Genomic DNA, 25,692 nt, shown 5'->3' with positions numbered 1-25,692 from the left:
AGGGAAGTATTGCTTAAAATAGCATTGAATTATAACAATTCACAATGAGTATGAGACAGTGGAAGATGAGATAGTATGTAGTATTATCTCAGTTTTTGTAAAGTTTACTACCACCTACTTGGTATTCAAAAATTTTTAAAAGTCCCTCACTGCCTGGACATCCGTAGCTTTTATATTTTCCTTCATGAAACCTCCTAGAACTTACAAATAAGTATAGAAAATCTTAGTAAGAACTAGATGTTAACTTGAAGTATACGGAAAAAGCAATCACTTAGAAAGGATAATGTGATGAATAAATATTAGTGTTTTCCTATACATACATTTCCTACTTTAATAATATATGATTTAGAGAAAGATCTAAAGTAAATATGATAGAATTACTTTCTTTTATTGAAAGTATGATCTGTTTTCAAAAGTTTTGTTTACAAATTTACATTATTTGTATACACGTGTTGCGTTAGAAAAGCCAGATGAAATCATGAATAGATACATGTATTTTGGTCTATATTTTTCATGATTCCTTAGCCAAATTTCTTGATAACACTGGAAGTATAGAAATGAGTAACTTTTGTACATGTGATTTCTTTAGGTATAGGGTTCTGAATGCCCCCACTTCTATGAACATGTCAGTGATGTCACCGATGGGGTTACACTGGGGCTCCTGTTCCCTTGTGCCTCAGGGAGAGACCATCTATGGAGTAGGCCTGGTACTGTGACCACATGAGCCGTCTGAGAGCCAGAATTTTTCTGTAGCGTTTGGGCCCGTCAGTATCCTTCACAGTGATGGCCTGCAAAATGGGCTGGGCTTCCTTACCATCTGCTGTGCTGTAGTCAAGAAGCCTAAATGCAAAGCTCAAATTTTCCTGAAATTTATTTAAAAAAATTAAGTCTGGAAGGATTGTGGGCTGTATGTGTTCTTTATAAAATATTTACTGTGGTTATTTCTTGGTATAATACAATTCTAAAAGAATCATTGCATTTCAATTCAGAAATAGGGAGAAAAGATCTATCTTTGAGCAACATACTTCCTTCATTGCCATCAATTTAAAAAACCTAATCTTTTTAAAGGAATTTAAGGTTTATTTTTGGCTAGAGAGAGAAGTGCATCAAATGCATATATATCATCATGAAATACAGTAAAACTGGTTTTTGGTTTGGTTTTGGGTTTGTTTTTTAATAACGCTAGTATGTAATGCAATACCATCAGCTAAATGGTACATAAGACTTATTAGGTAGAGCATGTTTTAAATCTTATTATATCTACACCTGTGACATAATGAGCTATGTCAAATTTGGGTTCATAAACATGTATTTATGTTTTTATTGTTGGTGTAATAGTCCTCAATGCATTCGTTCACATGCACTGATTTGTTCCCTCAACAGTTATTTATTGAGCTCCTGCTCTGTGTCGGGCACCCTTCTAGGTAAGAAGCCTTCAACAGTGAATCAAACAGGCAAGGGCCCTGCTCCTGTGAAGTTTACGTTTAAGTGAAGGGATAAACAAGCAAATATCTAGTGGTAATGCGGGAGAGGGAGGGGGTTCTCTGAGGAGGCGACTTTTAAACTGAGGTATAAGTGATATTAAGGGAGCAGTAATAGGAAAATCTGGTGGCAGGTGTTCCAAGCAGCAGGAACAGCAAGTGCAAAGGCCCTGAGGTGAGAAAGGGCCATTTTGAGGAAGAGAGAGGAAGCCAGTGTGGCTGAAACATTGCTCATGGAGGGAGAGTGGTAGGACTGGGTGTTAGTGGGGCCTGCAGGAGCCATGCTGTTGAGCTTCTTGTGGACCACAGTAAAGAACTGTGATAGAATTTTATGGTCTTGGAGTTTCAAATAGGGAGTGGAGCTGGAGGAGGGACTTGGCTGTGTGGATACTATAAGTCCTCTCGGGATGGCTTTAGTATCATAGTGTTCTTGCCTGGAACTCTGCCAGTAGGTGTATGACACCTAGGTTGTTTTATTTGGAGTTGTACGATGCATCAGTTAGCTTTTGCTATGCAATAGACCGACCCATAACGTGGTGCCCAGAACAACCGCCATTTATTTAGCTCACCGTCCTCCATTGTGACAATTTGGCCTGGGCCTGGGTAGTTCTGGTTTCTGCTGGGCTCATTCTCCCTTCTTCAGTCAGCTACTGATCAGCTAAGCGGCTCTGCCCCTTGGAGTTGACTGGCTCTTGGCTAGGGTGATGTGGTAACAGAACCGTATGTCTCTTATCCTCCAACAGACTAGTCCGGGCTTGTTCACACGGTGGCTGGTTCACTTTCAAGAGGATGATTGGAAGTGGTGCAGTATGATTTCTGTGGCTGCATTCTGTTGATCCCAGAGCACACGTCCAACCCAGATTAAAGGAGTAGAGAAAAAGACTCCACCTTCTGATGGAAAGGGCTATAAAGTCACATTGCATAGTGGTGGCTATTTTTGCACACTCTGTTCTGCACTCAAGGTCTCTTTTCTCTGAGCCATAGCATGAGTTCATGATTACTCTGTGAACCTTAAATAAAAGTATCCTCACTCAGTTAGAGGACATAATTAGAAAGAGGGGTGTGACCACAGTGCTGACAACCTTTGTTTTAAATTTAACAGCCTAAGATGTGGAGACACAGCTAACATCCTAGTATAGAAGGTAACGTGAGCATAACACTTGCACTGAATCAATGGTCATAACATATCCATTGTTTGTCTTGAAATCATATTACATCATATTAAGTATAACAGAAATGCTTTTTGGTTGCATAAATAAAATTTATCATTATTACTTATTGGTTCCCTATGTAGGGACAAGTTTTTAGTTAATTTTAAATACATTCAGAGAATGGTGGTTCTACTCAGCAGCATTTAACGGTAGAAGGCATTATTGTGTGTTCTATTACCAGCTAATCAGACACAGAGCGGTTTCAGCAAGCTGCGTCCTTGAGCTGTCATGTGGCCTGTACATGCTAATAAGGAGAATGAGGAGAATTAATAAGTAAGAGATGAATGCTGGCAAGGTTTTACGTGTTTTTTTTCAGCATTCATTTTTTTAATGGATTATAGAAAAGTTAATACTGATAATAGAAATAATAAAAAAGTAAAAGACAAAACAACTTCGTTGCTGGCTAAAATTAAAACTTGGCAACCCAGGGTGAGCTATCTGTGTGTGTGGGTGTGGGTGTGGGTGTGGGTGTGTGCACGCGCGAGGGGGTGGGGCATGGAGGGGCTTGTCCTGCAGTTTAAACTGTCATAAATCCCAGGGCATGGTTTTGGAGAGCAATTTATTTATTAGTGTCTGCTTCTCCTTAGTGTACGTAAAAATATGCTTAATGGAATAGGTTCTAGTAGGTATATTGATCTTTTTGGACCAACCAAAGCAGACACAGCAATCTTTGTAAGTAGAATAGTCTTTTTATCCCTTGGACACCAATCTAGGCAAAAATTATTTTTTCCAAGAGCATCTGAATCCTTCACAATTTACTTGTGGACAAATGTTGCAAATTCAGTCAGGTTCTTGTTGATTATTATCAATCCCCTCCTCTCGCCCATTTCCCTTTGGGTTGAATACCTCATTGGTCATTTTGCTTTTCCTATCCCTACCTAGAATTGGAGGCAAAATTTATATCATTTTAATTTTTCATTACGGTAAAGATATGGTATCTCTGATCACTGGAGAAAATAATGGATTATTCTGCATCACAGTTATTCAAATGGAAAATTAAAACTGAATCACCTCTCCTTGTTATTTCAAAACAAATTACAGATGGATCAAATATTTAAATGTAAAAAAAAAATAAAGTCAAATGCATTAAAAGAAAACATGAATGAATATTTTAAATATCCTGGAGTGAGGAAGACATTTTCCAGCATGGCACATATTCTAGAAGGCATGGAGGAAACAAATGGATGGATTTGAATATTTATAATGTCAAATTTCTGTTTTTAATCCTACTTTTAAAATTTAACATGTTATAAGCATTTTCCTGTGTTATCAAATATTTCTTGAAAACTGAGTTTTTCATGATTATGTAATGGTCTGTCCTATGAATATACCATACCTTATTTAACCATTTTTGTACATTTTTTTCTAATTGGTTGATATTTCAAATAATGATGTAATACACATACTTAATATATAAATAGTTGATCACAAATTAGATCACAGAGATAGGTTTCTCGAGCAAATAGATTGCTGGGTAAATGGGCGTGAATATGTTTGAGGCTATTGATGTATAATAGAAAATTGCTTTCTTGAAGGGCTGTTTTTACTGACATACTCATCACAAGTGTTGGGGGATCTGGTTGTACACACAAGCATTGACTACTATATTTGTAATCTTTGCTAACTTGAAAGATAAGACCTTTACTTACATTTCTACGATTATTATGAACAGTGAACAAATTTTTATGTTATTATTGGCTTATTTTGTTAACTAATTACTTTCAATTGAATAAGAAACACATGTACTTGGTGAAAAAATTTCTTCTGTTGTAAGACAAAATACAATGAAAAATAAGTTTCTCTCCCTTGAGGCAATTGCTGATGTTTCTTGCATATCTTTCCAGAAATGGTCTGAGTATATCAAGCATATAACCCACCTCCTCTTTTTTTTAAGCACAGATATTAGTTTACTGTGCACACTGTCCTGATTCTGTTCACTTAATGTGATAAAATAGAAATCTTTCCTTCTCTGCACACACAAATTCTTTTTAACAGCAGGATGGTATTCTATTGCTTGGCTGTGTGATAATTTACTAAACAGTCCCTTGTTGATGGACGTTTGGTTGATGGTTGTTTTCAGTGCTTTATTGCTACAAACAACTCTGGTAAACAACTTTGTAAATCCATATTTTTGCACTTGAGTATCAGTGGAATTGTTGGGTTAACACTTAATCAAGCGCATATAGGTTTTGACGGATACTGCCAAACTGCACTTGATTCCACTATATGTTCTCGTCATCAATGCAGGGCTGTGATTGGAGTGTCAATATAGTAATTATCAAAATTTTTAATCTTTGGTAAAATGTTGTGAGAAAAATAGAATAATGTTGGGAGTTTTGATTTGCGTTCTTTTAATTAGGAGTAAGATTCTTTATATATGATTATAAATCCTTATTTGTCACTATTTCTTTTTGTGACAGCATGATCCTGATTTTAGAAATTTTTTAAATTAAAATGGGACATAGTTTTGGCATTGTTTTGTTTTAATGAAAGTGCTGCTGGATGTTAGTATTCTCTGCTTTAGAGGTGAAAGTAACAAGGACTTTGAAAATGTTTCCAGAAAGAGAAAAGTACAACCACTTGTACTTCCAAATTCACGAATTCACATTTTCCCGATTTTCATAATGGAATGATTGGAAATTAAAGTGGTTTATTTTAATTTTGGCGGAAGTAGGGCTTATTAGGTTAATTGGGAGAGTGAGGCCAATTGAAGGTTTTGTGCTGGATGGAGTAGAGCGCAAGATCTGTAAATGGCCTAGCTGCTGCTGAACGTTGCGGACTTGCACAGTGATTCTAGAAGTTCCCTACACATGGAATCCTTTTAGGCATTCGAGTTATCAAGTGTTGATTGTAGCATCATTTGAAATAAACGTGGTTTAATGGAAGGGGCCTTACCCTGGACTTAGGATGTCTCTGCTTTGTTAGCCTGCATTTATCCTTGACACTGTGTGCTTAGGCCCCCTTGGCAGGTCCTCTCTCCCAGGGATGCCAGGTCTGCTCCTCATCAGGGTGTTCAGAGTTATCTTTGCATTGGTTACGGCATCTGTGTGGAGAAGGAGAACATTGGGTATTATGTCCTAATTTTACATCTGACAAAACCTGCGACCTTTTTTCTTGATGATTTTGTATTGCGGCCAGTTTTAAATCTCCCCAAATTAAAGTTTAAAAAGAAAAATGACACCGGGAATAATCGCTTCTGGTCATTTCTGAATTTGAATTTATTTTTTTAATGAACATTTAGATACATTTCACCCATTGATGTTAAATACATTAATACCCAGGTATTAATACCTAAGTGAAACTCATCACTTTTTCTCTCTTACGGCACTAATAATTATGCACACTGCCTTGTGTGTGGTGAGTCTTTGTTATTGGGTCAGGTAAATGCAGATTATCAGCATGCTATCCTCCCACTACATTATTACATCTTTCCACGAGAATGTACTAACTTTTTCCAGTTGTACATTCTTGTTTTAACTTAAAATTGTGACTACTTTATAGCCAATTTAAATTGGATGATGATTGTTGGCTAATAACTAAAATCCCAGCAGATAAATACAAATCTCCTTCTAGTTTAAATTTAGCAATTATAGGAGTTTTTTGGCTTGTGAAATATAAAATACTTATATTGTTCTCTTTTTTAAAAGATTCAAATTTCAGACAAAAGGAACAAAAATACTTAGCTGATTTCCGTTGATAGTTAAGTTTAATGACTACCACCTGAAAATTGTGTGTGACAGTTGAAGTACTCCCTCACTCCCACTAGAGGGGGATTCCTTCCAACTTAGGTAAAAATGCTTTTAGATCCAGCGTGGAAACCTTTGTATGACATTGATCTTTCTTTTTTATTAAATTGAGGTTCATCTCATGTGTTTAAAATCAGCTGTTTTTCTGTAACTATTGAAATTAAAATCTTACAGAAACAGAAAATAATAAAGGATACTGAACTAGAGGGCATATGTATTTAAACCATAGTGCTTTTGTACAAAACATAAATTTTTTTTAAGTTGCTTTAATTAAACTGGTTAATACTTAGGAATTTCAAAACACCTCTTTGAGCCCTCCTAGAGATAGAATCTGGGTGGGAGGAGGATGAGGCTGACCCTTTGAGGTCCACCTCCTTCCTCTAACCCCCAAGTTCTGTCTTTATCTCCATCTACTGACATAGTCACATGGAGAGTTCCTAAATTCCACTTGAAAGCTTTGGTTTGCGATCATCTCAACTTGTCAAATATATTAAGGCCATATCTTTAAATAGATTTCTTTTTGCAGTTGAATTTTCTTGCTACTTTGACTTTGTATAATATGTTAAGCAAATGCAGAACTCACACTTGGGGTGATTTTTGCAGATTTAAACTTATAATGTATTTTAAAAATAATTGTTCATATGTTAAAATATCACATCAAGGGTGACTGTACCTAACACTGAGGTATGCAGATAGGATCTGTGTGTCTAATTCAAGAGCAATGTGACACAGTGTTTACAGTAGTTAAGATTCAACGAATTTGTTGTTTGTGCTTTCCCCTTAACTAAAGTCTTCAATGTTGATTGGAGATGGTAATATAAAAATATTTGAGGTTAGTAACCTAGTGTTGTGAAAGGCAGGACATAAGAAATTCAAACATACGTGAACTGCAAATAACTGTTGTGTTTTTTTCCTCTTAAACTAAAACTCTATAATAAGATCATGTTTCTGAATCTAACAATTAGCTTTGGAAACCAAAGTGTAAACAGAAATGCTGTCAGTGAATCTTATCATGATTTTGTGCTATAGTTGAGCCAACATTTCAGTCCTTAGGCTAAAATCACATTTGGTATCAGTAACATATGGTTTTCAGAATCAGAACGACGCTGCTCGTCTTCTCCAGACCCAATTGTGCGTTTCTCTGGCTTTGTGCTCCGGTGTGGGCAGGTTCCAGGTGGTGGGTGAGCCTCACTTCCAGTAGAGCAGTTGGAGAATACAGTTTGTCTCTTCATTTCTTTTTGACCCCCTTCCTTTCATACTGGATGACAATCTCATTGAAATGATCTTCCTTTCTGCATTCCCTTCCCTCAAGGGAAGAATCTGATTTTGTTTTATAGCAAGGTACGTTGCATAGACCTATGTGCCTTCTGCTTAAGCACCTACCACAAACACCTAATTTTAAAAGGTTTCAAACAAGGAAGCCAGCTAGTCTGAGACTATTGTCCTACCCCCACCCACTTCCCCAGACACTTCAAAAATATCTATATTTGTTCTGTTGCCTTCTTTCCTTGCTCTTTTCCATCATATTTTGGTACTTTGTAGTAGTCAGAGTTAAAAGCTTTATGCACCAGACTGAATAATTATGTTTAAAAAACAGTAATTATCAATACACGTCTTGTTCCACGCCGCTTTTTAAATTCATGTTAATGAGCCCTGTCTTCTGATGCGTAAGACTGACAGGCAATTTTGAAGTTTTGCCATCATTTCACAACTTGTTGCTTAGACTCTGCCTGCCTTTTCCTCAGTGTTGCTTTCAGGAACTCTTGCTCTGCAACATTCCAGAGATTCAGGACTACCCACTCCAATGTGAGCAGGACAAGAAATTACTAGCAGCTTCACGAGCACAACGAAATTGCTTTACGAAGCATAACTTTCCTCTCACTGCCTGTCAGGAAGAGATCAAAAAGGATATGCAACACCTTGTGATTTAAGTGAGAAGGATGATTTTCATAACTTCTAGATCATTCTGAGGAACTTATACCACCACTTCAACATGATGGCAAATATATTAATTGGATAGCAGCTCGCCCTGTTATAAAAGTGGAACGTGGGGCAGTGACCTGGATTTACACCCAGCTCTTGAAGACACCCACAGATCTCTTTCTTGACACCTGACATAAATCGAACACCAGTTTTCCAGAACTCTTAGTTCCAGGCCATGCCTGTGGTCTGGTGTCTGTGGCTAGACTCAAAGAAGGTTTTTGATAGTGCCTAAATTATTTTTTTCCTTGTGATTTCAGGTTGAAGTCTTGACCTCAGAAGATACCGCCTTTGGACTCAAGGTGTGTAGTCTGACGTAGCTTACTGTGCAGGTTTCATCAGCTCCCCTAGCTGGACTGGAAGGGTCAGCAGAGAGGACTTGCTTTTCTTATGAAATGCGGAGGTTCTAAAATCCTCAGAAGTTTAAGATTTCCCTTGTCTTGTGATAAAGATTAGACTATGCTGGTATTTTGTTTACCCTCTTTCTTTGTGGTAGAGATTATGAAAAATTGTACAGAAAACCAAGAGTTTCATTGAGTAGTAATTGACTTTTAAATTTGAATTAGCCATGGAACAGGATTTACTGAAATTTCCCTCCAGTTTGAGGGTACCAAAATATGACAGCTGAATGAATGCTGCTTTTGGTTCATAACTCGAGCTTCATTGATTTGTTATCCCTGCTTCAAATATTTATTGAATCCCTATATTCCAGTCACAACTAAATTAAATCCCAGCTTTATTTGCCCTTAAGTTGCTCACCATCAGTTGGTAGGTAGAGGCCTAAACAGATCAATTACCCGGAAGTGCAGTGCGTGGTCTCCATGCTGGAAATATGCAAAGGATTGTGGTGATCGAGTGGGAGGGCATTCCAGGAGGTTGATCTCTGGGCGGAGCTTGTGGTGTGGATTATATTTAGATAAGAGGAGGACAGGAGAAATGAGAGCTATTTTCAGGTGGGAGGACAACCATGAAAAAGATCAAAGGGAACTAAAAGTAAACTCTGCCTGTGTGGCAAGATCCGAGGTTGAAGAGGTTAAAGATCTGAATTTTATCCTATAGAAAATGCTGAGCTCTTAAAAGATTTTAAGCCAAGTAGTGGTTAGACTTGAAACTTAGATGATTTTGACCACTTTGTGGAGGATGTTTGCCAGAGACCAGTGAAGGGCAGTTGAGTAGGTCGAGTGAGAGATGATGTAGGCCTGAGCCAGCACAGTGGAAGAGGAAAGAAATCCTTAAGACGTAAGTCTGTAGGACCTGGTGATCCGTGATCACTGGGATATTCAGGGGGAGGAAGGCAGAGGACTGAGGATGAGACCAAGGAATAGATGATGTGTCACGCTGAGATAGAGAACACAGGGAAGAGTCACAGATTTTTCAGAATTACAATCTTCCAGACCTGTAGTTTTTATCAGATTTACTTGCTCTTTGTACATATTTGCTGGTAATTCTTAAGCTGTGAAGTAAATTGGTAAGAGGCAGTTATTAGGGGAGTCTGACTTTATTTTCATGTAGAGGTAGAGAAGTATAGTGTAGGTGCCCCCAATTACTTTCAAAGTCAGAAGTCTGGGAGAATAGTTGATGGAAACTTTAGAGCACAAGGTGTGGGTGATGACTCTGACTCCTGTATGTGCTACATCTTAGCTTAAAACTAAAAATTAGTTATTTATATTTTTTCCATCTTTTTTTTTCTGCTTTCCATTCTAGATGCTTGGCCTTTCTTAGTACGGTCTAGCAGTTGTGCTGCAGTTACAAGTGGATGACATGATAATACCAAAATCAAATCTGTTCTGAAGTTATAAGCTTAGCAAGGTTTTACATCATAAATAAATAAAAATTAAAAGTAAAAAGATAAATTAACACTTTATTTAAATATTTGGTAAACTAATTCGAGTTTTTACCCTTAATATGTTTTACGTTTCTATGTCTGCTGAAAATTTTAATTATAAATAGAGCTAATTCAGGGTTATTTGCAATATTTCACATATGGTCATCTTCTGATTTTTCTCTTTTTATTTAATGCCCAGCATGCATGCGGAATATTCATTGCATAGTTAATAACCTGTAGGGTCAGCTCTTGTGAACTCATCTCCATAATCCTTCATACTGAGGATGCAGCAGGGTTGTGGAAGATTATTGTCCCAGTAGCTCTCATGGTCTGCCCTACTGTGTAAAGACTTTTTTGCATTTGTTTTATGGCTACACTAGCAGATTGCTTTTGTAGCCTTCAATTCAATTTGCAGAAACAACTGTTTGAAATTTTTTCCCAATATTTCAGTGATTTTCAAACAATTCAATGCATTTCACTTTTGCAGATCTATACCAAAGAATTTACACATATAACTAAAAGTGAGAAATTTGAAAGTTTTTACTGCTTCGTTTTATCTGCAAGACAGCAAGTATATTTTCGGCTTGCTTCTTAAAAGGTCTAGGTATTCAGTATTGGTCAGGTTTTTGAACACATTTTCACAATTGACCTTTCTTCCTGTTTTTATGCACTGGGAAACATAACTCAAGTATCTGACTCACTGGTAAGACGTTAATGACGTCATCTTGGTGGATGAGTAGGACGCTAGAGCGTGTGTCTGTCCCACGGATGTCTCTGATCCCTTCAGTGATGATCTTTAATGTGCCTTTGATCTTTCTTTACATTTTTTTTTTTTGGCACTATCTGAATTATTCACCCCTGTGTGCTTCTCCTTCTCCTAAGTCAAACTAAAATCTACAAGCTCAATATTTACTTAAGATTGAAGCATGAATTCGTCAGTCTCACTAGAAAATGACTTAAACATGTTGGGACCCAGAGATACAAACAACTCATTTTTGTGTATGAGTGTGGTGAAACTATAACCCAGGAAAACAAGTTTGCAATCATTCACAAACATCACGACTATGATGGCTGTTTTGAGATTAATTTTTTAAACCTAATCTAATGGGAAATATCTATGCTCCTTCTACTTCACGAATCTTAATTTCACTCAAATACTGATTCATTGTTTATTAGGTATATCTCAGTCAAAGGTAACTTAGAATTCGAAATGCTAATAACTATTTCACAGTATATTAAACACTTCAAGTGTTTTGCAATGGTTCTAGTTTTTTCCTCTGAATGTAGGTAACTGATTTTCTTGAGTTTGTTTCTGTTTGGGTTTAGTGAGATGCTTAATTAATTTAAAATTCTGTGTACTTATAAAAACAAGAACTGTCGGTCAGCCCCATGGCTTAGCGGTTAAGTGCTCGGGTTCAGCCCCAGTACTGGCGGCCCAGGTTCTGATCCCGGGCGCGCACCGACACACTGCTTCTCCGGCCATGCTGAGGCCACGTCCCACATACAGCAACTAGAAGGATGTGCAACTATGACATACAACTATCTACTGGGGCTTTGGGGGGAAAAAAAAGGGAAGAGGATTGGCAATAGATGTTAGCTCAGAGCCGGTCTTTCTCAGCAAAGAGAGGAGGATTAGCATGGATGTTAGCTCAGGGCTGATCTTCCTCACAAATAAATAAATAAATAAATAAAAACAAGAACTGCAGTGAATAAAGAGGTGCTTCAGAATAAAAAATGAACAAATATATTAGGAAAGGAAAATTCTGCAAACTGTAGAGCACTGCTCTTTGACTTCACTTCTGATCAAGACTTGAATACATTAAAAAGTTGATAAATTCTATAGGATAATAAATCAGGAGTCCCAGGGGCAGCCAACGTGGAGTGGTTCTTTCTACAAGATAAGTGTGGCTTCTACATCATTAATGTACTAGGTAAAGCTGCCATTGATAAGGAGATAATAAAATCAGCTAAGCAAATATATATACAATTATACTGTCAAACATAGAAAAAGGCTAAAAATTTGACTTTGTGGCTTATGAGTTCTACAAAAAAAATTATAGTGGGGAAGTAAAAAAGAGGAGTGAATAAAATATCCCTAGGTCATTAAAAAAGAAAGACTATATAAACATAACTTTTCCATTAATTTCTTGAGATCTTATCAAAATCTAAAAAAATTACTAAGGCATTTCATGACCACGAATATCTTTTGCCTTCTCATTTGTTGTAGATAGCTAAGTCAAGAATCATAAAGAAGCAAGATTTTTATTTAATCCACTCCCTATGAGTTAGGCAGTGTTGCTATTCCCCAGTATGGGGTGAAGGAATAGGAGGTCACACAGCTAATCAATAACAGAAGTGGGATGCGAATCAGGAAGGTCAGCCCCAAAGCCTTTTCTCTTTTCTGAAGGTCCTAAGAACCCTCAAGGTCTGCACTGCTACCTGCCTCTTTCCTCACTGCCCATCTCATCTTAGCTGCCCTCCCCGCTCTCCCCACTCCACCCCCTTGCTAAGGCCCCAGATGACTTCCTACATCCTCACGAAGAACCATGCAGTCCTTGCATTTTACTTGCCTCTTTGCAGCATCTGCCTTAATTGGCCTCTCTCTGCTGTCTGCCTTTGGCTTCCCCAGCAGCACGCTGTGGATCCTCCTCCTGTGGGTGTGGCCTTGGTGTCTCAGCCTCCTTTTCCTCTCCACGCATGTAGTGTTGCATTTCCCACCATTTCTCCTCTCCTGTATGTGCCGGTGACACCTCTTCCTCCTGCTCCAGGGCCTGTTCTTAAATATCTTGCTGAATGAATGAATATGCATAAAGCCAAGACAAAGATTTAAAAGTATGTCTCTTGTTCAATATAACATATTTCCTGGGGTAAATTCTTAGTGTGCTTACTAGTTTGGCAGTAGTATAATTTGGTTACCAAAATAATTTTTAAAGGCTTTTCGTTTTGAAGGGTAGGTGGACAGAAATATATGTTCTATATTACCAGTTCATTTGTTCTCCAATTCTAAATGGGCATTAGAATTCCACAAATCTAAAAATATCACAGAAAAATGTATATGTAAGAGGTCATTTAAAATGAATGATGAGGAAAAGCAAGGATAAGCATATGTGTTGTTCTAAAAAAGAATGAGAAGAAGAAAAATGATAAAATACAGGTCATCATAGGGGCCCACAGGTGACAAGCCTCCCCGCCCCCCAGAGGTTACCAGCCCCTGCTGGGGAGAAGACTACCAACCTGTGCCCTCTGCCCCCACCTTTTAAACCAGACCCTAGGAGAGCATATTAATCTTAGTAAGGCCTTTTCTCCAAAAGCCTATTGCAGGACCCACTCCTCATTTTGTCTCTTCCTACCGTTTCTCTCTTTCCATCTTTTCTTGAAACTATACTTCCCTAGTGTCCTAAAATTTTATCCCTGCAAGACATCTCCAAGGTCCTCTTGTCTAGCCTTCCTCCGTGTTAGGGATGAGGGAGCTGGAGGCCAAAGGATTGCTTGTTCCCAAGGTCATAGCTCATTACCGGCAGAGGAGGGACTATATAATTAAGGACTTCAGTAGTCTCATTAATTTTCCTCTTAATATTTAAATAAAAATATCTAATATTTCCTCAATATTTACTATTACTCCCCTTTTTATCCTCTTTTGGCAGAGATTTTTAGTATTCATTTTAGGCACCTAAAATTGTTATTTTAGAGAAAAGTGTAAGTTTAAAATATCTAAAAAGATTTTAAAGTAAATACTAAATTTGTTTACTCTTATGTATTACTTTTTATCCATGTCTAGGTTGATTAAATATCTTAGAGAAGAGTAACATCAAAGTTCAAACTGGTCTTCTAACCCCCAACTAACATGGTCTTCTAACTATCCTGAGTGAGCCCTTAACCTCCCTCTGGGCCTAACCTTGGACCTCGCCTTCCCTCGAAGGCTTGCCCCATCTCTTGCTACATTTCAGGTTTGTCCTACCCTCCAGACTCAGTCCATCCCCCTCCTCTTCTGTGGCGTCTTCCCACAGGATTGCAGACTTCCGAGCTCTCATCCTCTGAGCTTAGACAGCACTCACTGCCTTTGCTAACTTATTTGGAATTTCTTTTCTGCCAACATGTTTCTGTTTTCTTTTGTGTATGGGAGACAGCATGGTATGGCCTGGCCCAGCTCCATTGTGTGGCATCTTTTTCCAGCAAGATTGTACGCTTGTAGATTCCATTTTGTTTGTCTTTTCATGTCCATATTGACTTGCACTTGGTTCACAGCAAATAAGTGTTGCTCTTTTGATGGTGCAACAATTGTGATTGCTAAGAGCTAAAACCCTGTGATATTAACATATTACTACTACTTTTTTCTGTTCTGGGATTTTCTCACTGATCCTCCCATTATCTGGGTTAATGTATTAGCTTCGCATTTTATGTTGAAGCTCTGTAGAGCCCGGCCTAAGGAAGACACGTTCATGGTTAATGCTTGTTGAAGCTGTTGAGCAGTTCTGGTCGACACTGAAAACCGGTTGGTTCCAATTTATCTCACTGTTAACTTAAATATCTTTGTTAATCCAAGTTCTGCAGTTATACTCATTGATTTCATTATATTTCATTCCACTGAATTCCATTTAAACAAATATCTGTGGAATATATGTGCTGTATGCTGGGAATGCAGTGGTAATAATAATAAACCCTTGCTTCCCTAGACCTTACATGTTTGATACAAATTCTGGAATGATCTTGTGCCAGAAAGAAGTTTTAGAAGAGATATCAATTTATGTTCTCCTTTTGAATATAACCGTGTGCTACTCTGATATAATTGCTTTTAATTGAATCTATTTGTTATATTCTACAAAACGGAATAGGATTCCAGTTTGACTTATCAAATTTATAAGTGGATTATTCATCTATAGACATAATTTCAAATAAAATAAAAGTGAGATTTATTTTGTCCGTGTAAAAACAAGGTACAAAAGTACCTTGGAAATTTACCTGTGGAAAATTGTATAGCTGGGGAATCATATTCGACAGTGATTTAAGTCACATTTGGGCTTATTCCCGTAGTTTGACATCTGTTATGAAAATTTTCTATATTTCTTTCCTTTCCTCCTCCATATAAAAGTATAACGTTATGATGCAATCTATAACTATTTGTCATAACTGCTTGTCATAATGGCTAAGGAAGAAATAAAACAAAACGTTGGTAGCCCGTCTCTGAATGGGCTTCCTTGGCTAAATAATCAAAAAAAGGGACCTTGGAGAAAAGTTGGGAGGAGATTCACTTGCTGTTTTTCTCTTGTGACCAGTCCGCCTTACAGGACTCCAGCTTGATCAGATCTCACTGCGTCTTTTGTTCATCTAGAACTGTGCTGTCCAATATGGTAGTTACTAGTCATGTGTAGCTAATTTAAATAAATTAAAATTTCATTTCTTCACTTGCATTAGCCATATTTCAGTAGCTACATGTTGCTGGTGGCTGCCATATTGACCCAGCGCATGTACAGAACCATTTCCATCTTCGAAGAAAGTTCTGTTGGCCACAGCTAGTCTAGAAAATAAAGGTTCCAGGTATTCATATGACAAAAGACATTTTAACATAACACAGTTCACAATTAGAACAACTAATTTTTTAACTGATTAAAAAAAAAAAAAACCTGAGGATTAGAGCAGTTAAGTAGAGAACAGGAGGAATTTGCTGTTCTAGTTAAAGTAACATAAAGCAGAGGGGACGTTCTGTTACGGTAAAAAAATATATAAAATATAATAAAATTAGCATGTCCCATTGGATTTTGAGAGTAGAAAGGTTTTAAACAGGGTCGTGAAATCAGGCATTCTTCTGGTGGTGACTCTTGTAATGAATGGGCCATTCATTCAGTGATTTACCTGGGCTTATGCCTGGGGGCTGTGAATGTAGAATTTCAGATTTAGAATATTTAGCTTCACATAATAAGAGATTCTACCTGTTAAAATATCTTTCCTTTTATTAATGTAACCACATGAAAGCTTATGTTAATCTTCTATTTAAAAACATATTTTTTTCTTTTAAAGCTACATTAACTCTGGTGCTTCTCAACTTATCTTCTTACCAGGGTGTGTTTTCCAGTGAATTCACATGGCTAACTTTCTAAAGTGCGTGTGAATGTAATTTAGGTGAAAGTGTATTTAAGGTAACAGTGTCGTTGAAATGAAACCAGGAAACATTTTCTTTTTGAAGTTCATAATATTATCAACTCATATTACTTTTCATAATATAAAGGATTTATTTTTGCATTTTGAATTTTTTGTTTATGAAAGTCTACTAGAAATCCTTAGAGAAGTAGAGGGCCAAGTTTATTCTTTACTGTTTCAGTCATTGAATCTAAATTAAAATTATAGCATATATATTGGTAAAGCAAAAGAATTTTCTTTCTCCGTAAAAGAAAGACTCGAAGAGGAGAAAAAAACCTATAGCAGCTCTCCAGTCGTGATTTGGGAATCCATGTTGAGTTGTTCCCTTCTTTTGTTAGCAAATTTCCCAGCCTCTCCTTCTGCCATCTGCTGGTGGATCACTTACATGTTTCATTTTGAAACAAATCTGCTTTATTGTTATTTAGGACAGATTTGGGGGAAATGTTCTATTTGCATTCACCTGTAATATTTTGATGCAGTTTTGCTTATCATGTTTAATTATCTTTTTAAAGGCTGTTTTAGCTTATTTTTCAACTTTGTCCTTAGAGAGATACATGAATATAAAATTTGGAAAAGACAGAAGGCTATGCAGGCCAAAGCCTATGCCATTAAGAGATTAAGAGGTGCAGACTTATTGATGAAGGGTCTTACATGCCATGAGGAGGAGTTACTTGGGAATTGTTGGGGTCTTCCCTAATTTCTGAATTTGGATTAAATATGGAACAGCTATTCTGTCCTGATCTTTTGTACTTTTGTACTTGGCTTGGAGTGACCCTCTGTATTTTCCTTGAAGTCCTAGTATAAGGTTCAAAAATGGATTTCTTTGATATCACTGAGGTTCTTTTCAGCCTTAAAATGCTACAGGTCATCCTCTATTCATTAGTTCAGACCTGCAACTCGATCCTCATTTATTCTTCTGATTTCCTCCTGCTAGTGTTTATTAGTCTAAGCTACTCTTCATTGTCTTGGGAAAAATATAAATATTTTATGTCCACAAACATTCTCCCATGAAATCAAGTGAGGAAAAATTTTCTTAAAGAGAGAGAAAGTGCAGGAATTTTATTTTCTGCCACCTTTAATCTCCTTTCTTAATTTCCTTTAGAGCTGCCTTGACTAATTCTACAGCCTTAGATTCACAGGTCGGTTATTTGTTCATTCTCAAAGAGGAAAAATAACCCAAAATATTAGTCTGAATTTTTTTTCCACAGTGAATAAGGCTGAGGGAGGTAAAATGACTTATTTTAGGCCCTATTTAGTGGCAAAGTAGAACAAAAATCCAAGTTTCTGCCTCCCAAGCCAGTGCCCTTTATCCAAAATTACAGCAATGCTTATCAGTCCTCCTAGTACTGGAACTATATATTAGACTGAATCTTACAGAATTGTCATTTTTACAGCTCAGAAATGGTCTAATGTTGGCAATTTCATATGGTTCGATTCAATACATTAGGGCTCTCCTATATCATTTTAGATCTACATTCAATAGTGAAAACACTACTTTTCTTTAAAAACCGTTTATCCCAGTTGGGATGTGTACATGCACACTGTTGGAAGTATCAGGTGATCACAAGATGTTCGTGGAGTTAACTGGCTTGAAAGTACCCACTAAGCCACGTAGCCCAATAAAGAATGTGCGATGTTTCTAGAATATGCTGTGACGTTATATAAAAAATCAGAAATATTTTATCATGACCAAGTGGGTTGTTAGTGTGATGGGAGCTCCATCTCTTCTAGGCCAAATGCTCTGTCAGAGAGTGGACTGTAGATGGATTCCTGACTTCGTGGGTGGGTTGCTAGATCTCTAGTAAGTACGTCTGTGCAGAAATGTTTGCCCTGGGGCCGACCCCGTGGCTTAGCGGTTAAGTGCATGCGCTCCGCTACTGGCGGCCCGGGTTCGGAACCCCAGGCTCGCACTGACGCACCGCTTCTCCGGCCATGCTGAAGCCACGTCCCACGTACAGCAACTAGAAGGATGTGCACCCATGACATACAACTATCTACTGGGGCTTTGGGGAAAAAAAGGAGGAGGATTGGCAATAGATGTTAGCTCAGAGCCGGTCTTCCTCAGCAAAAAGAGGAGGATTAGCATGGATGTTAGCTCAGGGCTGATCTTCCTCACAAAAAAAAAAAAAAAGAAGAAATGTTTGCCCTAATGGTGGTGAATATAGGAAAGTGAGGGGCGGGGAGCATAATTCTGTATAATTCATTCCTGCTTTTGTCAGACTTACATTAGTTTTTTAAGAAAGATGTTAGGAATGAAACATGGCCCCATGTGCTGTGGATCTCAAAAGTGATCTCTTTCAGGGAGGGAGGAATTATGCTGAAAGAAAGCTTATTTACTTGTACATTCTGGAGTTTGATTGACTCCATTTTTCTCTGGGGACATTATTTTGGCACTGTTTTTTGAGGACTTAATTTTCTAGTAATAATAAAAATGCATATATTCTCCTTATCCCCATCCTCAAACACCTGTGCAATTGAGATGTGCACAAATAATTAGAGACATATTTCTGGGCTCGCCTATAAAATTCCTTAGCATAGTTACTGTGGCCATGTTAATAATCATCAAGCTGCTTAAGATTTTGTTGGGAAGAAAAAAAGAAATTATTCCAGGGGAGATGAGGGATGATTTTGATTGCATGTGCTTTAGGTTCTCTCCGATGCCAAATTTTAAAGCCAGTTTTGTTTCTTCAGATGCTGAAAACCTCCTCCTCCCCTCCTCCTGCCTTAAATCTGGCTTTCACCCAAGCCATGTCAATTTTTGCAAGTCAGTTGAGAATGTCAAAGTGACTGGTGTTGAAAGAGCCAATATGTTGGAAGATGCTGACAGCCAAGTAGAACATTTGTATGAATTAAAGAATATATTAGGGGATGATTTTTAAAAATCAGGTTTGAAAAAGAAAAACCTGTTGAATTAATACTTGCATACCAGATGTATCACTGATAAATACCTGTAACAGATACTCCCCAATAAGCAATAAAATTACCATTTTACAACCGAAGTAATGTATCCTGTGGGTCCATTTGCAAAGATACGCCAACAAAAATACGTGCAGAGTTCTCGAAGTAATAATGCAAATAAAACATTTCATATTATAATTTTAAAATAACAGGATTGGGAAGCAAGAAAAAGTCTGGGAGACTATTTGTTGTGTCTAAATTCTGCTTATAGTCTGGTCTTTTCACAGTTGGCTTTTTGATATCGTGTAATTGCCGTAGTGTCTTTGTGTGTATCAAAGGACCGACTTGTCTGACAGAGTTGTGCTTGAAAATCTCACAAATCCTAAATAATAAAAGTAATAAATATCATACCTTGTTTGCTTTGTTGCAATAATGGCCTGTTTTCATACTTTGCTGAGTTACTGTTGGTGTTGTGGCTACTATTGAATCTCTAAGCAGAGGGTGTGGCTGTGTATAATTTATTCATATGTGCACAGCCAACGCATCCATGCAGCGTGCAGTGATGATGTGTCCCCGTGTGCCAGGTCACCCAGACGTGCTGCTGTGATGTGCTGCCCACGTTGCCCAGCGAGGCCACTCTGCCGTGTGGCATTGGCCTCTGGCTGAGCAGGGGAAGCGTTCCCTCCAGGCGGAGCTCACCTCCGGTGTGGGTTTCCTTTGGTCTTGGATGGATGTGTGGAATAGAGTGATGAAAGTGAGGAAGGAGAAGGAAGAACAGGGAACAATAGGACTCTTGCTCGACGTGATCCAGAGAGAGTAAATTAAATCCTACCGAAAATTTCATTTTCTTCTAGCCACACATGACAGTTTAAAGCACTTAATTGGCTGCTTCCTAAGAAGCCGCGTACATTTTTATAAGAAGTTCCTCTTAACATCCTTCCACTCTTCCCCAAATTAAATTTTCATTTCAGAATGACTTTTTTGTGTTTCATTGAGGGGGAGAGGAGGTGACGAATGGAGTAGCAAATTATGTAAAATGAGAATTGGATATAGGCCTAGATTGGCTATTACACATTAAATATCATGGCAAAATCAATTAACCTATAAAAAGTATTCTAAAAATAATTTCAAATTTCTCGAATATTTCCCAGAATTTTTTAAAAAATAATTTATTATCACTTAAGTTTGTAATTATCTTCTAAGTTTCTCACATTATATTCTTATTTTTCTCATTTAATTTTTTAATTATAAACTTATTATGTATAAACTTATTTTTTTCAATCATCTTAATATGTTAACCTGTACTTAGTAATGGCATAATTTTTAAAAAATTATTGTATGTGACTGCACTACAAGAATCACAACAGATATTCAATTAAAAACTATTTCCTGTGATAAATGAGTAATTTGGAAAGAAGCTAGGAAATTCTGATTTTTTAATATACAGAAGATATCTTCACCATGTAGACATTTGAAGTGCCTCGATTTTGGTAGTAAGTGAGTAACCTTAATAAAAAATTTAATATTTTGTTTTACTGCAATATGAGCCATGAAATAGAACCTCTAATGACATAATACTGACAGTGGAATGTTTTCCTTATGTGCTATTTAATAGTATGTGCAAACATTTAGAAGCACAAGTATTAATAAACACAGGTATGTGCGTGTTGTAAGTAGTTCCCCCTCGTGCACATGTATGTCTACAGTCTTTTCTTTTACGTCAGACGTATGGAGACGTTCACTTCCCTAAAGAATAAGTTTGAAAGGGCAGGAAATGGAGACCTGCCAGGCTTGTTGGCTAGAGTCATGGACAAGAGCAAGGCCTGTCTGAACTGCCACTCAGTTTTTATTCTACGAGTTTGCAGGGTTGGTGATTAGAGTGGCTTTCGCCCAATTATGCTGTGATTATTCTGCTGCACTGTAATTGACTGGGGAGATATGCTAATACCTGTCATTTGGGATGATAAAAGATGAGCGGGGGACGCAATGCATTATTTAGCTGGCTGTGTGATAGATGAGGGATGCGCAGAGTGCTTTAATTGCTGAGAAGAGAGGTTAAGCTGAACGAACGGATGAATTAGAAATGAGTTTTTTTATGGCTTGTGGAAAAGTGAAATAAAGGAAAATGTGCCTTAAACTAAAGCAGCAGAGAGAAATGAGCACAACGAAACTAAATCCAGGCAGCTTGCTTTATCAATTTAAATATTAACGAAAAATGTAGTTTAGAGTTCAGTAAATAATAATCGGAAGGAGAATAAACAATAGATTCTCATATTAAGCCAAAAAAAATTGTTAAAAGAGTTGGTTTTATTTGAGATGGCAATATTTGTGATTTGTAACCTTAAATTCATACTGTATTTTAGGTTATACTGAAATGTAATATGCAACAATTGTGAATTTCATGCTTTGTATCTTTTGAATGTTACCTTAGAGGTATCTAGATTTCTTGTGCCTGTGTATCTTTCAATAAATGCAGGCAGAGGAAGGCAAGAAAAAAAATGAATATTTATAATTCTGGGAGAGTATAATAATAAATTTAGTGAGAGAGCGTACAGATAATTCTTGAGTGACAGGATCGGATCTAGGACAGTCTGGTATACTCCTCATATGCCACACACTTAGGTATTGGTGTTTTTTTGGAAAAAAAATTAAGGAAAGAGCGCTATTTTCCTTTTCTTATTGTTTCTTTTTGTCACACCCGTATAGAATCTTGTATCTGTATTTCACAAAAGTATTTTAAAATACTCCATTGTAATCTGCCTGGTTATTTATATGATTTGATATTAGTGTTTTGCTTTATTTTAGTTTTGTGCATTTAATAGGTAATTATTTTGAAACTGCAGTCAGAATGGCAGTTTGCAGAAACGGTCTGTTGAAAACTGAAGGTTGAGGCCTTGCACACGTTTTCGGCTCTGAGGCACATCATACTTTACCAGATAATGATGTAGGAAAGTGTTGTCCCCAACTGTGCTCTTTTGTCTTGTAGATGAAGTCATGGGAATAGAGGTTGAATAGCAGAAGTTGTATTTTTTGTAAAATGAATAAAATGACCCTCATATATTGTTGAACTATCTCCAGGCAGTCCAGCTTCTCCGAGCCTGTGCAACTCGTCTAGTCTAGCAGAATTTATCGGGGAATAGCTTTCGACCAGGTTATTGAATGGTAATGGATCTGTCTAGAACAAAGCATGCCTATTGGAATGGATGTCAACGGTAGACAGATGTTCCCTCTGCTACTCAAATAAGTTGTGTGGGAGCCAATCGCTTCCCCCAGTGTAACCGGCACCTCTTCTGCACATTCCTTCTGAAACAGTGTGAAGTTTCCTTATGGATGATGTTTTTAATCAGTATCTTCTTGGAATTCCAAAGTAGACTCTTGTGGCTCCCTAACTCTCCGAGTCAGATATGATATGAAGGGCTGCTTGTATAGAACATCTTGTAAGGCAGAGTAGAAATTATAAAAGAAAAGATGCAGTTAGCTTCAAAGAACGTAAAATTAAATGCAGGCAGGACAAAGGTAGGACAAACACAGCAACTTATAAGCCAACAACAGCACCTAAGAAGAGCTTTTGAAGCTTTAGTTAACTCCAATTTAAAATATTGTGTTTTGGGTGGTGAACATGATGCAGTCTACACAGAAATTGAAATATAATGATATACACCTGAAATTTATATAATGTTATAAACCAGTATTACCGCAATTAAAAAAAAAAAAAAAAAAGAGCATTCGCTGTTTTCTGGCTGGCCTAGTGGTGGTTAAGTTCTTGCACTCTGCTTCGATGGCCCAGGGTTTGCGGGCTCAGATCCCGGGTGCGGACCTACACGCCACTCATCAAGCCATGCTGTGGTGGCATCCCATATAAAAAGTAGAGGAAGACTGGTACAGATGTTAGCTCAGGGACTGTCTTCCTCTAGCAAAAAAGAGGAAGATTGGCAACAGATGTTAGCTCAGGGCCAACCTTCCTCACTAAAATAATATATATATATATCATGTTTTAGAATGTCAGCTAAATCCATAATGAAAGATGGCAGCAGCACTTTGGAGACATGGTATCTTGATAGTTTTTCTTAGCAATAGTATAAAGAGTAGTATACAAACTGATTTAATTTTGTACACTTTTTTGTAGGACTAGCAGTTTATTATTTTTCCTTCCTTCTAGGCAATTATTCAATCTTGAGACTTTGTGCCTGAATCTTGGCTATAATTATCATCATTTGAATGTGAAAATGATTCTTTCTTTAAGGTCTTTAGTTTGAAAGGTTTATTTTGTTTAATATAGTCAGGGAAAAAATCACGTTTGTAGCTTTTTATTGTTTCCTTGATGTAATAAGTCTCACTGTAAATTTGATTTATGGTAGCATGAAATTATTCTTTTACACATAGGATGGCCAAGCATGTGATGTCACCATTCTTTACCTTAGATTAAGTTCTTCCCCTTGGAAATGCTCTATCTTAAAGCAGATCTGTAACACGAGTGCAAAACTAACTTTCTTAGATTCCCTTGGTATCTTTTAATAGCCCTACTGCCCAACTGAAGGCAATGAGTTGTAGTGTGTTTTTAATAATGTGGTTATATTATTTTATAATAAAATTTTAAATATTATTGCAGAATTATTACCAAAGGGGACATGAGAAATTAAGTAGTCCATTTCCCTCATGTTATAAAGGTGGGAAGTGAGGCTTATAAGAGGACAGCTAACCCACTAGACCCTGCATCTCCTTGCTCTTGATCTGGGGCTTTTCCTCCTGTGCCTGTGGAGTGGGTCTTACCTAATGAGCAAGGTGTGTGGAAAAGAGTTGTATGTGTTGAGCTGTGCAAGGGAAAAGGACCGCAGTGTACGCCTACTTACTAGATGTCGCTAGTACAGGTGTGGGTGGTCAAGTTGGTTAAAATAGAAATCATTAAAAAATGATTCAGGGGTCGGCCCTGTGGCGTAATGGTTGGGTTCAGCGCACTCTGCTTTGGTGGCCCAGGTTCACGGGTTTGGATCCTGGGTGCAGACCTACACCACTCGTCAGCCATGCTGTGGCAGTGACCCACGTACTAAATAGAGGAAGACCGGCACAGATGTTAGCTCAGGGCTAATCTTCCTCAAGCAAAAAAGAGAAGTTTTGGCAACAGATGTTAGCTCAGGGCCAATCTTCCTCAGCAAAAAAAAATGATGCATACATTATACATTTTATTTTAACACAAAGCGTATTAATGTACATTTCGACGTACCTCCCTCTCCAGCCATCCCTCACAGTTATCTCAGCCATACCTAATCCTACAGCAACTTTTTAGTAGTTAGTTCATCTTTAGTAGAGTAGGGTTTTTTCAACACCCCTCTTTTCACATTCGTACCTCACCTGGTCTATATTTTATTAGGTTTTATAACTGGAGGACCGTGTAGCATAAAGGTGTTTAGGAGGAAACACCATTGGGAAGAGTGCAGCTCCACTGGCGTGAGTAGAGAAGCAGCCTCCACTCCGGCCACGAGAGGTGTTGGGAGGCGATGGAGGGCTGGCTTCCTTGGTACCTGCAGCAAGTACATCAAGTGCGGGTCAGAGAGTGGAGAGTTCCTGCTATGTGGACATGGAGGCCACTTAGGCTGCTTTCCCCTTCACTGTCTTCTTTACAACTAGTTCAGTTCCTTAAGAAATAACAAGTATTTACCTTTCCTTCTGTATAAAGCCAGGTCTTCAGTAATGTGCCGCTAGAAAAGGTACGGGTCATTAATCAATTTATTAGAGAATAACCATTAGCATACCTATTTTATTTTATGGTTTGGTTTTCTTGCCTGTAAGGTACTGTTTTTTGTTTGTCTTTGTCATGTAAATTAACCTGTAGAACTTGCAGAAAGTACCCTTGGGAATAGCTGCTCAAAATTTTGGCTTTAAAAAGAAAACATAAATGTAAGTAATTGCCTTAAATTTCAAGCTTTTAGTGCTCACTGTAATATCCGCTTGTAATCTTTTGTCTTCCTTAAATTTAATTATAATACTCCTGATAAAGATAGAAAACTAACTTTAGAAAAGAAGAAAATTAAAAAATCCTGCAGGTGCCCTCTGGTTAGATTTGCAAGGAAAGGGAAGTTGCTAACGTATTAGTTTTCTACTGTTGAGTATAACAAATTACCACAAATTTAGCAGCTTAATATCATGCATCCATTATTCTCTCAGTTTCCATGGGCCAGCAGTCCAATAACTCGGTCCCCTGCTCGGGGTCTCACGAGGTCGTGATTGAAGTATTGTCCGGGCTCTGGTCGCATTTGAGGTTTGGGTCCTCTTCCAGGCTCACTGGTTGTTGGCAGAATTCACTTCCTTGTGGCTCTAGTTCTCAGGTCTCCACTTCCTTGCTAGACGTCAACCATGGGCCATTCCCTACCACGTGGCCCTCTCCACAACATTGTGCGTGGCCCTCTCCACAACAAAGA

At 37.7% G+C, this 25,692-nt stretch overlaps 1 protein-coding gene across 9 annotated transcripts in view; it reads left to right on the top strand.

The window, feature by feature from the left end:
* The window catches only part of ARID1B (AT-rich interaction domain 1B), a 417,978-nt gene that overhangs the window by 240,167 nt on the left and 152,119 nt on the right, over nucleotides 1–25,692 (top strand). For 6 of the 9 annotated variants that reach the window (XM_058534093.1, XM_058534091.1, XM_058534095.1 and 3 more), the window contains exon 5: nucleotides 8,679–8,720. The exons of the other annotated variants lie outside the window; for them this stretch is intronic. In XM_058534093.1, the coding sequence (XP_058390076.1) occupies nucleotides 8,679–8,720 (42 nt within the window). The remainder of the gene's footprint in view (nucleotides 1–8,678; nucleotides 8,721–25,692) is intronic. 9 annotated transcript variants of the gene reach the window in all.

This window comes from Diceros bicornis, chromosome 39, assembly GCF_020826845.1.
Source record: "Diceros bicornis minor isolate mBicDic1 chromosome 39, mDicBic1.mat.cur, whole genome shotgun sequence".
Taxonomy (NCBI): Eukaryota; Metazoa; Chordata; class Mammalia; order Perissodactyla; family Rhinocerotidae; genus Diceros; species Diceros bicornis.
The sequence above is the reverse complement of the archived record's forward strand: the minus strand, read 5'-3'. Positions and strand labels throughout refer to the sequence as shown.